Below are 14,573 nucleotides of genomic sequence, written 5' to 3'. Positions count from 1 at the left end.
AGGCGCTGCATATCAGCTTCACACTTGAGGACGTTCTAGACTCATCCCCACTGCCACCTGTTAGATTCCCCCAGCCCCATAGTTGGTCACTGGGCTCATTCTATGGGGCACTAAATGTATTCTGTCTCAGGCCATACCCACAACTAACATTGTGACTTTAGTCCCTTGCATATCTTCCTTACTTCCCAGCTGTACTCTGCTTACCTGGCCACTTATCTCTTCTCTCCGGAGTAGCCGAATGGCCAGGCGCAGTAGCCCCACCACTGCCCGATCCACAAGAAAGCAGAAATCCTGTGCCTGGACACATAGGTGATATAGATGGTCTCGAACAGTCTGCCACACACAGCCCACTCGGTCCCTTAGGAACATAAGAGATGGGGATAGTCTCAGCTAGAGAGGTCACTGGGCAATAAGCCTTCCTTTCTGATTCAGGCTAGGCCTTTCAGGGCTCACCGGTATTATACCCTGAGCAGACAAGAATAACGAGCAAGCTTCTCCTCCACTGCCTATAGCTTCATGTTCTTTTTGCCCCTAGAGCCCACTCAGCAAGATGGCTCCATGCTTCCATCCCTTTGGAATAAGCTCAATGTGAGGCCTGCCTAAAGACGGCCTTCTACCTGTTCTCTAGCACAATCCTCAACAGCATCTCCAGGCAGAAAGCAGCATCTTCCTCATCATATGTCTCTTCATCTGGTGTCACTGAGACGAGAGCCTAGAGGAGAACAACAGCAGAAAAGTAGGCAGCCACTGGCCCTGCCCTGACAGAGATTGACTTTACACCACTGTCCCTGTCTCCCCTCCCAGATTCAGCCAGCCCTTCCTTTTCTTTCCTCTTCATTCTGTACCTTCATGAGCTCCTGCAGTGACTCCAGCTGGAGAAACTTGCTTTCTGTGATCATCTTTTCTGGGTCACATTGCTACAGGGGACACAAGAGGAAAAGGAAGGTGTTAGTGACAAGGGGTAGAGGGAAGATAACTTTCTTAAGAGCCAGAGAGAGAGCAGGAGTCAGTTCTGGTCACAAGCTCTCAATGATTCTATTCTTCAGTTCACAGTCCAATGGGGAGGGGTCCAGAGATAAGCAGGCAGTTACCTTGATACACTCTAAGGCCACTCTCTTAGCCTCCTGGTTCTCAGTGGATGGGCCCCGCACGCTAGACTGCTCAGTACCACTTAGTGTCAGCCAGCTCACAAAGCTCAGCACTGTCGACTCTCCTCTGTAGAAACAGTATAAACCCTGGTGAGCTCCAGAGTCCTGATCCTCTCTCCCCAAGGCCTTTAGCCTCTGATCTACCCTTACCGGTTCGATGGTGTCTCCTCCCGTAGTAGAGAGATCTTGCCATTGGGATCCACAAAATCTTCTACCTGGAAAAGCAGGTCAAAAGTAATTTCTTTCTACATACCCTTTGCATTTCCTGCTCCCCCATGCAAAATTCTCTGGCTTTCTTCTTATAGCTCTCTGCTCTACACTATTGATTGGGCCCCCTCCATATGGTGACTGGCAATGACTTCTACCAGTCTTCCTTAATAGCTATGCCCCCACTCAAGATCTGTGGTCTTACATTTGAGGTATTCCTGGTAAGCTTCAGCAGGCAGCAGGCCCAATGATACTCTCAACCAGTTCTATATACTAGTAGCATATAATCTTGGAGCTCTTGTTACTATTTTTTTTTTTTTTTTTCAGAGAGGAAGGGAGAGGTAGAGAGAGATAGAAACATCAATGAAGAGAGAGAATCATTGATTGGCTGCCTCTTGCACGCCACCTACTGGGGATCGAGCCTACAACCCGGGCATGTGCCCTTGAATTGGAATCGAACCAGGGACCCTTCAGTCTGCAGGCTGACGCTCTATCCACTGAGCCAAACCAGCTAGGCCTTGCCTTGTTACTACCGATTAGTCTCCTACCAAGAATTACCTCCACCATAGCCTTGGGCAGCAGTTGGGCTCGGAAGAGCTGTAGCATGGCCTCCATAATATTTTTCCAGCCCTCTCGAAGGATGTCGCCATGACGATGGGCCAAATGGAATACTGTCTTGGCTGCAATGTGGGCTTTAGGGTTGCTTCCAAACACACTGGGCAGGTTCTCAATAGACTGGAAAACAAGATGGGAAGAAGCTTAGGGCCTGGTAAATGTTTGAAAAAGAGAACCTCTTAGGCCTCAACCTATGGTGCCTTGAGGCTTCTTCTGCTGGCTCTGCTTCATTCCCCAACAATACTAGTAGGAAGGGCTAACCTGGATAAGGCCTTCCCTACTACTGCATATCCTTTCCTATCCCCAATTACATGAGTGATGCTATTCTCATTCTAGGGTGTACAAGACAGAAATAGCTTAAGCTCTATTGTAATCAAGTGGGAGGTGAGGAAATATGCTGAGGGAATCATCTCTGAAGATAAAAGTAATCCATGGCTAGAAGAGGTTCTCCTTTGGAACTCTAGGTACATATTCGCGCCCCCTCCTCCCCCCCCCCCCCCCGCCACTCACCTCACTACTGAGAGCTGTGAATTTGCACAAAGAGATGATGAGATTGTCAAACACATCGCTGAGGCCATAGTGGGCGGAGATCATGGCACACTTCCTGTAATGTCACCCCCATCCCAGAAACAGAGTCACTGGAAGGCCAGGCAGCCCTTCCAAGTCCCTGAGGGGGATTGCTTGGGATTCTTCACCAATCAGTCCCAGGAAGAAACCTTTTACTCTTAAGTCTGTTTAAGAGTGAGTTTTCCCGAGATCAACCAAAGAACTTGTATGAATATATGCATAACCCATGGACAAAGACAATAGGGTGGTGAAGGTCTGGGGTAGGGGGCGGAGATCGGCTAGAAGTCAATGGGGAGGGGGGAGAGGGGACATATGTAATACTTTCAACAATAAAGAGTATATATAAAGAGCTTTCCCAAGCTTCAGCCTCCCTCCAAAAACTCAGGAAGAACCAACTCTAAAGAAAATAAGAGTAGGATTCAAAGAGGATGGAGGCAACTATGTTAGCTCAGAGCGGTGGTTAAGAGGTAAGTACTAAGGCCAAAGGTGAGCTACCTGAAGCCTGAGATGGCTTTCTGGATGATTGTCTCCTCAAGGCTTTTGTCAAAGACATAAGAGAGAGCAGCAATAGTGGGGCCCCACGTCATGGTGAAGAGGTCAAGATCGTAGCTACCAGCAGGCACACGTAGGAATATGCCCTCTGGGGTGGCACCTCGATGAAGCAGTACATTCCATACATAGTTCTCCCGAACCAAGCCTGTCTGCTCCTCAGGCATCACAATTTCTTCATTCCTATCAGGAAGTAAGAGAAGGAGTAGGTGCACTGCTATAAACCTGACTGCTCCCAAGCTAGGATAAGGGGCTTTAACCATGGCACTCTCCACAAATGAGAGGCCATCAAAATGAAGTGCAGTGGTTGGCTTCCCACTCACCAGGGAGAAAGGAAGAGGTGTGCCATAATTCTCAAGGACCTGTCTCTAAGTGAGGCCTTTAGTTCTGTAGTAAGATAAATAATTCCCCCTTTTCTGATTTGTAGTAAAGAACTAAGTGTCCCATCTCTGACCTCTGATCAAAAATAATTTCTTTCTACAGGCCCTTTGCATTTCCTGGGTCTCTAACAGCTCAGAATGCAACTTGGGGGAACTAGACAGGAAAAGTCAGCTGCTCTGGGTTTGGGAAATGGGATCATGACACTCCACTTAGCAGGGACAGTTTGGAACCTGGCTTAAAGTACTAGTCCCAATATTGTTCAGGTTTCTTTAAGGAAGAAAAGAGTTTGGAGAGAGGGGTTGCCCAGCTACTGAAGTCCTAAGGCTAAATCCAGGGCACATGAGTCATTGCAGCCTGATGTGACTCTAAAATCTGGAAAAGGGAGCAGTGTTCTACTTAACAGAGATGCTACATCATCCTCCATACATACTCACTTGATGGCATGGTACATATCTTCCAGGATGTCTTGTTCAAAGTCCTTCCCTCCATTCACACCTTTTAGGTTTTTGCGAAACTCCTAGAGACAGACCAAGAAGCTTTGCCCCTAATGTCAATGCTGAAGCCCCCCGCAAGGAACCCCTGGGTCTGTGATAAATAGGACTTAGGAAACAGTAAGTGAAAGAACCCACTTCCCCACCCCAGTTCCTCTTCTGGATTAGACAGCCTTCCCTGATTTCCAGAACCCTATCTGCCGTGCCCACTGGACATCCCATGTCATTTCCGCTTTCTCCAAAGCTTGCTGGATCTTCTCTGCCTTGGCTGGGATTCAAGCTTACCTCCAGGGTCATGGGTGCATTCTGTTTACGAACATTGTGGTTGTGCTGGTCAGTATTAAGCATGATGACAGCATAGGCCAGGGCAAAGCAGGCATCACTATTGGCAAATGGGGAGCCATTACAATTCTGAAAAAGCAAAGACCCCACCTGTGTGAATGCCCTTCTCCGGCCCATTAAACCCTCAGCACCAACCCACTGGATCAATGCTGACACAGAGGGGAGGTACCACCCAGAAAGTGGCCAATCTCTTGCCAACTCCTTAAACAGAAGCTAGACTGGAAAGCTCACTGATGATGCTCTCAGCCTTCTTAGGAGACAGTAACTGTGTCCCTCAGTTGGAGCCATTGAAACCTTCAGTCAAATTAACTTGGGAGGTTAGGCTTAGCCCCTGCCACTCAAACTCACCCTCCAATGCTCTGTGAATGCCTCCAGCAACCTCTGGATGACTGGTGCTTCCCCAGGCAAGCGGAAGGCTTCCAGGTAGAGGCGAAGAGCTTCATCCAGTCTAAGACCCTGAAAGCTGAAGGTGCTATAGGGAGAGGAAGAAGGATGAAGATGCTGAAGGTATATAATCTACAAATGTTAGGTTCTCTATTAGCTACAGTTCTTCCAATCTTCTCCTACTGGAAAAGAACAGGCTGAGGGTGCTAGCAAAGAGAAGGCATCTCCTGGCCATTTCTAACACGGACCAGCATTTGACAACTCCTAACCTTAGTATTTTTCACATCAGCGCACTCTTGCCTTTCTTAGAAATCTCATCACCTGGAACCCAGAACCTACCCTGTGTTCAGGGACCCTGCTCCATCCCGGCTCCCAAAGCTATCTTGCTCTTTTAGATCTAACAGATAAAAGTGATAGAAAGAGAAGAGTGTGTGACCTGGGTCACTAGCAGAAACTGACTGAGACTGCTTTGAGGGAAGGATGCTCTCTCTAAATGATCACCAACTATGTCCCATATTTCTTGCAGCTTCCTCACCTCACAAAGCTCTCCAAGAGGTCAATGTTTTTGCGGTCACTCACAAACTCTCCAATCATTTTCTTGTCCAACCGAGGGTTTTCTCGAAGCCATTGGGCTACCTCTGTATTGTCCATTGGGATGGTGAGGAGGCCTTTCTCCTGTAGAAACTGGATTCCCTTCTTTGGTTTCTGGTTGAATTGCTCTGTGCCAGTGATCAGAAGCTGGAGAAAAAACACTAGAGGTATTAGAAACTGCTCTTCCCCTAACTGGATAAGGCCAGGCTAGAATTCATCATAGTCCACAGCTTGTCACCTAACAGTCTCCTAAAAGGTGGTTTTAAGTGACTCTAGGACTAAGGCTGGATCATTCTGGCCCTAGCTTTCCTCAGTCTTCATGTCTTATTAGAACTGGCTGAAGAGCTCCTTTTCACTCCTTTCCTGAGTGCTTAAGATACATAGGACATCCCACAGCCTCTCCATCTATGAAAAAAGAAGGGACTACAGAAGGGTTTCTTCTCTACACTCTACAGTTTTACAGCCATCCCTGGCATCTGTTTATGGGCAGCATCTTGTTTATAGCCTAGCTTGGTTTCCCTGTCTTTCTTTGATTTTCTAGCCCTGGGGTTTGAAAGAAAAGGTGAACTAACTGTTATAATTTAATCTTTAGTCTTTTTGCAATCAAGGGCACACATAAACCAGTCATTTAGGCTAGCAATAAGAGGAAGAAAGGGTTAAACAGAAGGTTTTCTTTGTTTTAAGAAAACCAAAACAACAGTTATTTGAACTTTACTAAAGCACCAGGATTAATTTCAACTTCACTTTATTGCCAATCATCATCCCAGAGCTCAAGATGACCAGACCAATAATCTTCAGGGACCCATATGATATCAGCTCTCAGGGCTCTTGTGACCACCAGTAACACCTGCTCTCAGAACAGCAATTGTCCAGGGTAGGCATGACTAACTACATGGCTTTGGAGTAAGGGAAGGACTTCAAAGGAAACTGGGGAAGTTGTACAATGAGCTGCTAGACTGTCCCTCATCCTCTGGGATAGAAACCCTACAAAGAACACTCAGACAGAAGTGGGTAGAGGCTGGGCTCTGGATACATCTGTATGTACCTTCTTTTTGTTTTTAATTTCAATCAGTTCCCGTGGATCTGGCAGGAGACAGGAAAATCGCGGTGGCTTCCGGGTAAACGTTTTGTCAGCTAGGAATGGGAGGAAGAGAGGGAAAAACCCATTAAGACCTCTTTTATCAGGAAGTGACTTTTGGAAATTGCTGATATATTCTACAGTGAAAAAGAAGAATGCTTCAGAAATTTTCTTGTCCTCATCCATTTTCCACTTCCTTAGAGGTTCTATCTTCTAGGACTCCATATGTCTTCTTTCCTCTCTCTGGGTTTGAAGGCATGGTGAGCACCTAAGGTTCACTCAAGTACTACCCTAGGGTATCTCTGTTCCCCCACCTCTGCTCTCCACCAGGCCCCCCAGTTAATGGGGCTTAGGATTACAAACACCCAGTACCCACCCCCAGAGTCACCAGCTTCCTCCAGATCATTGCATCCTGGCTTCCCATGTTCTGCTGGCAGCCGCCCTCCACCTGGAAGATGCAGGCCTAGGATGTCTGGGGCCATGCCTACAGCTTTCCCATCGCTGGCTGCTCTCTCAGCTGGTAAGAGAGAAGAAGATAAGTGAAGACTTATGGAGTAAGTAAAGCTGCAGGAGAAGTTGAGTCCCTGGCCAAGGAGACCTGCATTCTCCCACATAGGTTGCCAGCCTTGAACAGGACAAACCCAAGCTCAAACAGTCACTGTTCCAGGTCAGCCAAGCATTAGATTATAGAATTTAATAAATAAATTACCCAGTCACTTTCCTTAATCTTCTGCAACCTTAATCTCAAGGGGAAGTTTGAGAAGATTCATTAGAGTGGAAGAAGATACTTGGGGTGAGGGAAGGGAGGACCTGGAACTTTTAGGGACAGAAGTCCTATATCCTTTCATCTATATTTTCTTTTCTCTCCATAAATAATTCTGTAAAAAAGCCAAAGTGTGGAGGAGAAGAAAGGGTAAAGTCTGTTAATCTGCTTGTGGCCTGTGATTCAAAGCACCAAACCTCAAAAACACAGAATTGGGAGTACCCCAGAGGAAGTGATATAAGAGCAGGAAAAGAATTCAGAGTAGAGAAGAGATAAGCATAGAACCCTGAGATCCTCGAAGTAAGAAATGCCTCTTACTATTGCTGACTTCTCGGGTACCGTCTACTGCCTCATAGCTGGGTCTGGCTGCTTCTTTCTTCTCTTGCTGGGTAAGGTTGTTGAGGACTTTAGCCTGGCAGTGGGCTTCAGTGCTGTCAATCACTGTCAACAGGGCATCAAGAGACAGTAGATGTGTTGTATAAAGCTGACCAGACACAGGAAAGGCATTCTGGAAAGTAAATAGATCCAGTAGACTTGAGCTTAGAATACTTTAAACTTAACTGATTCTTTTCCAAAAATCCCCAACTTTCTATAACTTCTATATTGAAATGCCTTTCTTCTTCCTGTTCCCCAATTCTCAAATGTTTCCCTCCCTGTATGTAGCTTTCTTACTACCACCAGAGAGATTTCCTTAATATAGCCTTCTTCCTAGAAGCCAGTGATAATGCTCAGCACCTTGGACAGCAGCTTCGTGAGGTCTTCAAAGAGGTTGGAACAGTAGTAGTCACAATCATAGTTGATATAGAGCTCAGTGACAAAGCTGGGGATGTGCCAGAGCTGCACAATGGCCTCCAGTGCCATCTCCTTCATCTCATAAGGCATCTTGGGGTTCTCCATAGTGATGATCTCCATGAGCTTTTTGATGTACATCTGGCAATAACCCATTATTGCCATTTGGGTGGGGAAAGAATTCAAAATAGGAAGAAGAAAAATTGGACAAAATTGTCAAAAGGCATGCATTAAGAGACTCTTATATAGTGAACACACAATACAGTGTACAGATGATGTGTTGTGGAATTGTACACCTGAAACCTGTATAATTTTGTTAACCAGTGTTACCCCAATAAATTAAATAAAAAGACCCCTAAAAATAGATTCTTATAGATATTCTATTCCCTAAATACATCCCCTTTTTGGCCTTCATGTTGGGGGATAAGGCCTGGTTCTCTATCTCATGCCTGATCCGAATCAAGTCACCTGTTGCCCTTTTTGTGCTATGTGAGCCTGACCTGGTCCTATTTAGAGTTCCTTTTTGCAATTTAGTGGCTAAGCCAGCTTGACTTGCCTGGCTGTGTTGCAGAGGAGCTGCTAGGCAGAAGGGTATATCAACTCATGGTGAGGTTACCTACTAGTGCTCATATGTGGGTTCTCCCATTTTATAGCCAGCCAATTTTCTCTAGGTTCCTTTTGATTTTTCCACTAAAGAGGCCAGCCAATAAACCAAACTAGACAGGCTAGAAGCACTATCCTACAGAAGCCCCAAAATTTCACCCATGACAGAGTTAGCTGCACTGATGATGCCATATATGCATCTTCCTACTTTTCATCTTTCAAGGTTGAGAAACTCACCTCCAATTGGAACTTGAGGTGCTCCCTCATGCTCTCAAACAGTAGGAAGCATACCCGCAGAGAAGCAGCATAAAGGTTCATTCGCTCTATGCTGAGTAGCTGGAGATCAGAGTAGGGTAGGCATTAGTTTCTGAACCTGACTATGGTCCAACCAAGAGAAAAGCAGGAGAGCAAACAGTGAAGTTTTCAATAAGGTTGTGCTCTGAGGGGATTCTATATCTAGCCATTCCTATATTTCCCTTTGGCTTCCAGAGTCCCCAGAAATTAACAGTCATCTTGACCATGACTACTGGCCAAATGGGGCGGGAGGTTCTTTTCTGGGTCCTATCATGAATCAGTCAAACCTCCCTGTCCTTCCCTACCCCATGAGAGACCTGGAAAAACAACCAGGAGCTCTGAGCCCCTCTAGAAATCCAGTCTTACCTGGAATAAGTGGCGGCACATCTCATCCTTAATGAGGCCCAAGAGGGTTTGGCACTGGGCTACAGGGGCTGACTCAAGAGCCACTGTCAGCAAATGCAGTCCCATGTGGATCATAACCTCTGAGTTGTGTCGGTCATGTGGATTGGTGAGTGAGATGAGGAAACGGAAGAGCTCTCGGATGCAGGGAAGACCATAGGGGACCAAAGCTGTACCTGGGAGAAGGCCAGGAGGGAAGTGGGACTCCCAAGAAACAACTGGCTTGATAGCTTGGCCTAGCTTGCCCTGCATTTTACAAGGTAATTTCAGATTAGTGACACTCTTCAAGAAAAAAACAACTGTTTTCTTCTGGGGAAGTAAGGCGCCTACCTATTTACTGAAAGGAGTCAGAACTGATGATCCTACTTTTCTATTAAAAGTCCCAAGCACCCTAGCTGGTTTAGCTCAGTTGATAGAGCATCGGCCCATAGGGTCCCGGGTTCAGTTCCAGTCAAGGGCACATGCTGGGGTTGTGGACTTGATCCCCAGTAGGGGAGAGTGCAGGAGGCAACCAATCAATGATTCTCTCTCATCAATCATGTTTCTATCTCTCTCTCCCTCTCCCTTTCTCTCTGAAATCAATAAACATATTTTTTTAAAAAGTCTCAAGCTTTCTGTTCTTCCCTCTCACTTCTTACTGTCCATCAAGTTAGGGAAGGGCTCCATCCATGCCAATAGCCCTCTGACTTGATTCCATTTCCTGACTAGAGCTTGAACTAGCAGATGCTACATGTCCAAGACAGTCTAGGCCAGTGATGGCGAACCTATGACACGCGTGTCAGCACTGACACGCGTAGCCATTTCTGATGACACGCGGCCGCTAAGGCAGCCGCATGCCGAGGATGAAACATTTGCGAAATAATGTTTTTTCCTCAAAGTGATACACTACCCGAGTTATGCTCAGTTTTTTGGCGAAGTTTGACACACCAAGCTCAAAAGGTTGCCCATCACTGGTCTAGGCTCAGGCAGCTTAGTGGATTGGATGGGGAAGTGAACAGGCAGAGCCTACCTAAGTGTACTCACCTTCTTTCTGGGAGGACTGTGTAAAGCGCACACCTCGGGGATTGACGTAATCCATGTCATGTACAGAGGCAGAATCAGAGTGGTCAACAGGGGATGTGCATTCTTCTAACACTTCAGGGATAGATTCCACGGATGCTGACTGAGCCTTTTCCACATGGGCCCCTTCCTGCTATGACCAGTAGCAGGGGGATATAGAAGAGGGATGAGGCAAGAGCAACTTGGAACTTACTTCCCTGAAATATCTGTCCTCCAAGTGTGTCTAATGGATTGCAGGTGTAGGGCCAGCTCAGTGGGCTATGAATCAATGGAAGGAATATGATGGACTCAGAAAACATGTCCTGAGGCATCACTGACCTATAAGGATTCGAACCCTAGAAGCAATAGAGGCTCTTATAGGCTTGAGATTTAGATCATTATCTTCATTCTTATCATTCTCACCAGGCAACTCCTTCACCTTTGCCAAGTACTTCCTATCTGTATGCATAACTTGATAAATCCCATGAGCTAACTCTCACAGTGATTCATAGCGTAGGTTTTCTATGCAGCACAGCTAATTCTAGGAAATGGGGAAGAACCCACCCTACCCCAACCATCGTTTAGTCAAGGCCTGGATAAAGGATCTAAAGGATCAAGCTAATGTCCACAGTGGAAGACTGGAGAGGGGCCTTTAGAAATGAAAGCCATACCTGGGAGTCAGGCTGCTCAGGAACCCCTAGCTCACTGCTGCCAGGCTCTGTAGCTGTGCTGTACCCTGAAGAGCCAGGTTGCTCCAGGTCAGTGAGGTCCTCCTTAGAAGTGGTCTGGGAGGAGAACTCCAGGCCACTGTCTGTAGAGGGGCTGACTACTGCCGAGGCAGCTTCTGAACTTGCAGAGGAGATGGGAGTGGGCACATCAATGAAGGGCATGCCACCTGCCAAGCAAAGTAAGTGAGGCTTAAAGAAGAGAGACTCTGTGGGAAGCATATAGCCTTTATGGTACCAGAACTGTTTCTACACTGCATACTAATCTCTGTATACATTAGTCTCTACAGTAGTCAGAGTTCCCCTGGAAGGAGGATAAACTTAAGTCACTGCAGAATTTCTAAATGGTCACTGTCTGTTCTTGACCTGGAGTTTCCCATTTTTGCTCTCAGCAGAAAGAAACCAAAGCCCTTCAGTTGGCTGGTCTTCAATGTCAAAATCCCTGAGAGAGCCCTGCTGGTTTTGCTCAGTGATTAGAGTGTCAGCCCGCAGACCAAAGGGTCGTGGGTTCAATTCCCAGTCAAGGGTACATACCTTGGTTGGATACCTGGTCCTGGTCCAGGTGGGTATGGGAGGCAACCAGATGATGTATCTTACCAGTTGATGTTTCTCTCTCCACCCCCCCCCCCCCCGCATCACCTCCTCCCTCTCTTCCACTCTCTCTCTATTTTAATCAGAAGCAGCAACCCAGGGCACTCACCAGTGAAGTTAGAGGATAAGGTGGTTCCATTGGAGATGGGTAGCTCTGAACCTGGTATAACTTTGGTCATATGGCGTGGGGGTCGGGGTGATCTTTTCTGTTTTTTCCACTTGGATGAATCACTCATGCCTCCTGCTCTCATTTTCAGCTGGAAATATCACACCTCATTAACACTGGTATTCAAACTAAAACTTTATCCCTAAAATCTCCCTTCTCTTGGTTCTACTTGTCCCTAGAAAAAGCCTATACCCTGTATCTGTGCCAAAGGAAGAATCTAGACCAGTGGTCGGCAAACTGCAGCTCGCGAGCCACATGCGGCTCTTTGGCCCCTTGAGTGTGGCTCTTCCACAAAATACCACAGCCTGGGCGAGTCTATTTTGAAGAAGTGGCGTTAGAAGAAGTTTAAGTTTAAAAAATTTGGCTCTCAAAAGAAATTTCAATCATTGTACTGTTGATATTTGGATCTGTTGACTAATGAATTTGCCGACCACTGATCTAGATCATCAGAGTACATTCCTGCTCCTCTAACCTGGCTTCTACACTGGGCACTTTACAAGTGAGCCTGACAGCCTCCATGTGGAAGGTTACATTCTGCTTTTACGTTGGTCATTGATAGGGCCCAGCTCTCACACATCACTTGCTTCCCTGAGTCCTGGGTGGCAATCCTGAGACCTAGATGGTGCCCAAACCTCCTGCAGGAAGGGTAAGGGCAGGGACTCTTTTACCTGGAGCTTTAGATCTACAGGTCCTAGACTCTTGGGCTTTCCTCCTTAACTACCTGCAGAAGTTGCCTATTCCTAGTTCTTATCCAATTATGAGAGCCTACTTTCCAGCCAGACTCTTAGCTTTTCTGTTGCTTCATGAACTGGGCCATACCCCTCATTGTCTGGAATTTCTGCATCAAACTGGTCAAAGGCTCATTCCTTGGAGTTAAGAAGGAGGGGCATCTCAATTGGTTTGTGGAATTAAGGATCTAGGGTCATGTCATGCTATTGCTCTGCTCTCTGCTACTCGCAATTTTTATATATCAACTAGAGGCCTGGTGCACGAAATTCGTGCACTTGGGGGGGGGGTTTCCTCAGCCCGGCCTGTGCTCTCTCGCAGTCTGGGAGCCCTCGGGAGATGTCTGACTGATGGCTTAGGCCCGCTCCCTGGGAGGGAGAGGGCCTAAGCTGGCAGTCGGACATCCTTAGCACTGCCGCAGAGGTGGGGGAGGCTCCTGCCATTGCAGCTGCACTCGCCAGCTGTGAGCCTGGCTTCTGGCTGAGCGGTGCTCCCTCTGCACTGACCACCAGGGAGCAACTCCTGCGTTAAGCGTCTGCCTCCTGGTGGCCAGTGCACATCATAGCGACTGGTTATTCCACTGTTTGGTCAATTTGCATATTAGCCTTTTATTATATAGGATTATTATATAGGATGAGACCTCCTGTCTTTCTCACTGTGGGGTCTTTCTAGATGCAATTTTATATTTTCAGATGGTAAGGCTACTGATTTCTTAGACTCTTGCTCCATTCCATTTCTCTCTCTCTTGCTGTATTTCTATTCTTCCAATAGCTTCCTTTTAGTCACAAAGGAAAATCTCTATCATCTATTGACTATTCTAGGATATAAGTTTTTATGCATTTTTTCCACCCTAAGTTCACAGTGACTTTGTTTAGGCCCATTTTGTTTTCCTAGTCCTGATGCCTCCTCGGTTAGGATTTGAAACCAGTTCTTCTATAGAGTTACACCAAACTATTCCTAGACTGATGGACCATTCCTGGATTGGGCAACAGCAATTCTCTTCCGAGAACCATCAGAATGAGTCTAAAGACAGTAGAGGTACGTTTCCTCCCTGACTCTTTCTAAAGGCTGAATATACCTTTATTATCCTTGGCCTGTTCAATTCCTTCTGATATCTGGGGAATATGCTCTCTTCCTCAACTTCCCCCAAGTTCTCCAGAACCTGGATAATTTTTGATCCCTTACTTAGAAACTACGTAATTCTTCCTTCCCTACCCATAGCTTCACCCATAAAGGAGAGAAGTCTAGGAGCTGAGCTCTGCCCCTAGCTTTTAGTAACATAGCATTAGCCTTGCATGGTCACTTCCTGTCTATCCATATCCAAAATGCCTGTAGTCATATGCCTAGAATGGAGCTTCAAGTACTCTGAGCACTGTGGCTAAGCAGGAAATACGATACTCTCTCTAGGAACCATGGAGGCTCATTTGGGTCAAGTTCATAGGGGAAAAAAATGTTCTGGAGGTAAGAATCGGCCAAACATAAAGACAGGTAAGAAGCACAAGAGATCAATGAGGGAAAGTAAGAACCTCCTGGCTTTGTTTGCAATTGTCACTGAGCTCCAAAAAGTACTAACATCTGGATCTACTTTTATAAGATATCCTTTCTCTCCAGGCAGCTCCCCCTACCCATTTCAGGAACTCTAGGTAGTCCTACTTCCACAGAGAAGCCAGTCACTCATTAATATTCCTTCCCACACCAGGATCACTCTTTCCTGTTTCCTTCTCTATCCTCAGCAAAGCTAGCTTCAACCTGATCATTTCAGTGAGTGTTCTCTGCCTCCTGGCTAGAGTAGGGACAAAGAGGCTGCCAGTGCTCACAAATGTCTCAGCCCTTAAAAAGTATAGCCATGCTCCCTTCCTAAGGTGCTAAGGTGGGGGGTGGGCAGTAGATGTTCATGGGACCCTCACCATCATATTCATTAACTCTATATTACCAAAGGACAGTATAAGCTTTACAAAGAAATGGTAGGTCCTAAATTAATAATCATGGCAAAATACTAGGTAGCCAATGAAGAGACCTACAACTTGAGATTAGGCAAGCACACAAATGGAACTTGAGGTAATGCATGCATAAAGAACATAGGCCTATGGACTCTCCAGCTAGGTCAGTGATGGGCAACCTTT

General features: G+C 46.4%; 1 protein-coding gene across 2 annotated transcripts in view; it reads right to left on the bottom strand.

Moving 5' to 3' along the window:
• The window catches only part of GBF1 (golgi brefeldin A resistant guanine nucleotide exchange factor 1), a 123,223-nt gene that overhangs the window by 8,248 nt on the left and 100,402 nt on the right, over positions 1-14,573 (bottom strand). For both annotated transcript variants that reach the window (XM_054729210.1, XM_054729211.1), the window contains exons 10-30: positions 11,668-11,815; positions 10,914-11,137; positions 10,228-10,393; positions 9,169-9,380; positions 8,746-8,844; positions 7,852-8,046; positions 7,435-7,624; positions 6,730-6,870; positions 6,321-6,409; positions 5,220-5,422; positions 4,649-4,772; positions 4,244-4,369; positions 3,902-3,984; positions 3,033-3,269; positions 2,481-2,574; positions 1,914-2,090; positions 1,299-1,363; positions 1,092-1,215; positions 846-917; positions 618-712; positions 205-358 (exon numbers count right to left, since the gene is read on the bottom strand). In XM_054729210.1, coding sequence (XP_054585185.1) covers positions 205-358; positions 618-712; positions 846-917; positions 1,092-1,215; positions 1,299-1,363; positions 1,914-2,090; positions 2,481-2,574; positions 3,033-3,269; positions 3,902-3,984; positions 4,244-4,369; positions 4,649-4,772; positions 5,220-5,422; positions 6,321-6,409; positions 6,730-6,870; positions 7,435-7,624; positions 7,852-8,046; positions 8,746-8,844; positions 9,169-9,380; positions 10,228-10,393; positions 10,914-11,137; positions 11,668-11,815 — 3,018 coding nt within the window. The remainder of the gene's footprint in view (positions 1-204; positions 359-617; positions 713-845; positions 918-1,091; positions 1,216-1,298; positions 1,364-1,913; positions 2,091-2,480; positions 2,575-3,032; positions 3,270-3,901; positions 3,985-4,243; positions 4,370-4,648; positions 4,773-5,219; positions 5,423-6,320; positions 6,410-6,729; positions 6,871-7,434; positions 7,625-7,851; positions 8,047-8,745; positions 8,845-9,168; positions 9,381-10,227; positions 10,394-10,913; positions 11,138-11,667; positions 11,816-14,573) is intronic.

This window comes from Eptesicus fuscus, chromosome 17 (genome assembly GCF_027574615.1).
Source record: "Eptesicus fuscus isolate TK198812 chromosome 17, DD_ASM_mEF_20220401, whole genome shotgun sequence".
NCBI classification, from domain to species: Eukaryota; Metazoa; Chordata; class Mammalia; order Chiroptera; family Vespertilionidae; genus Eptesicus; species Eptesicus fuscus.
The sequence above is the reverse complement of the archived record's forward strand: the minus strand, read 5'-3'. Positions and strand labels throughout refer to the sequence as shown.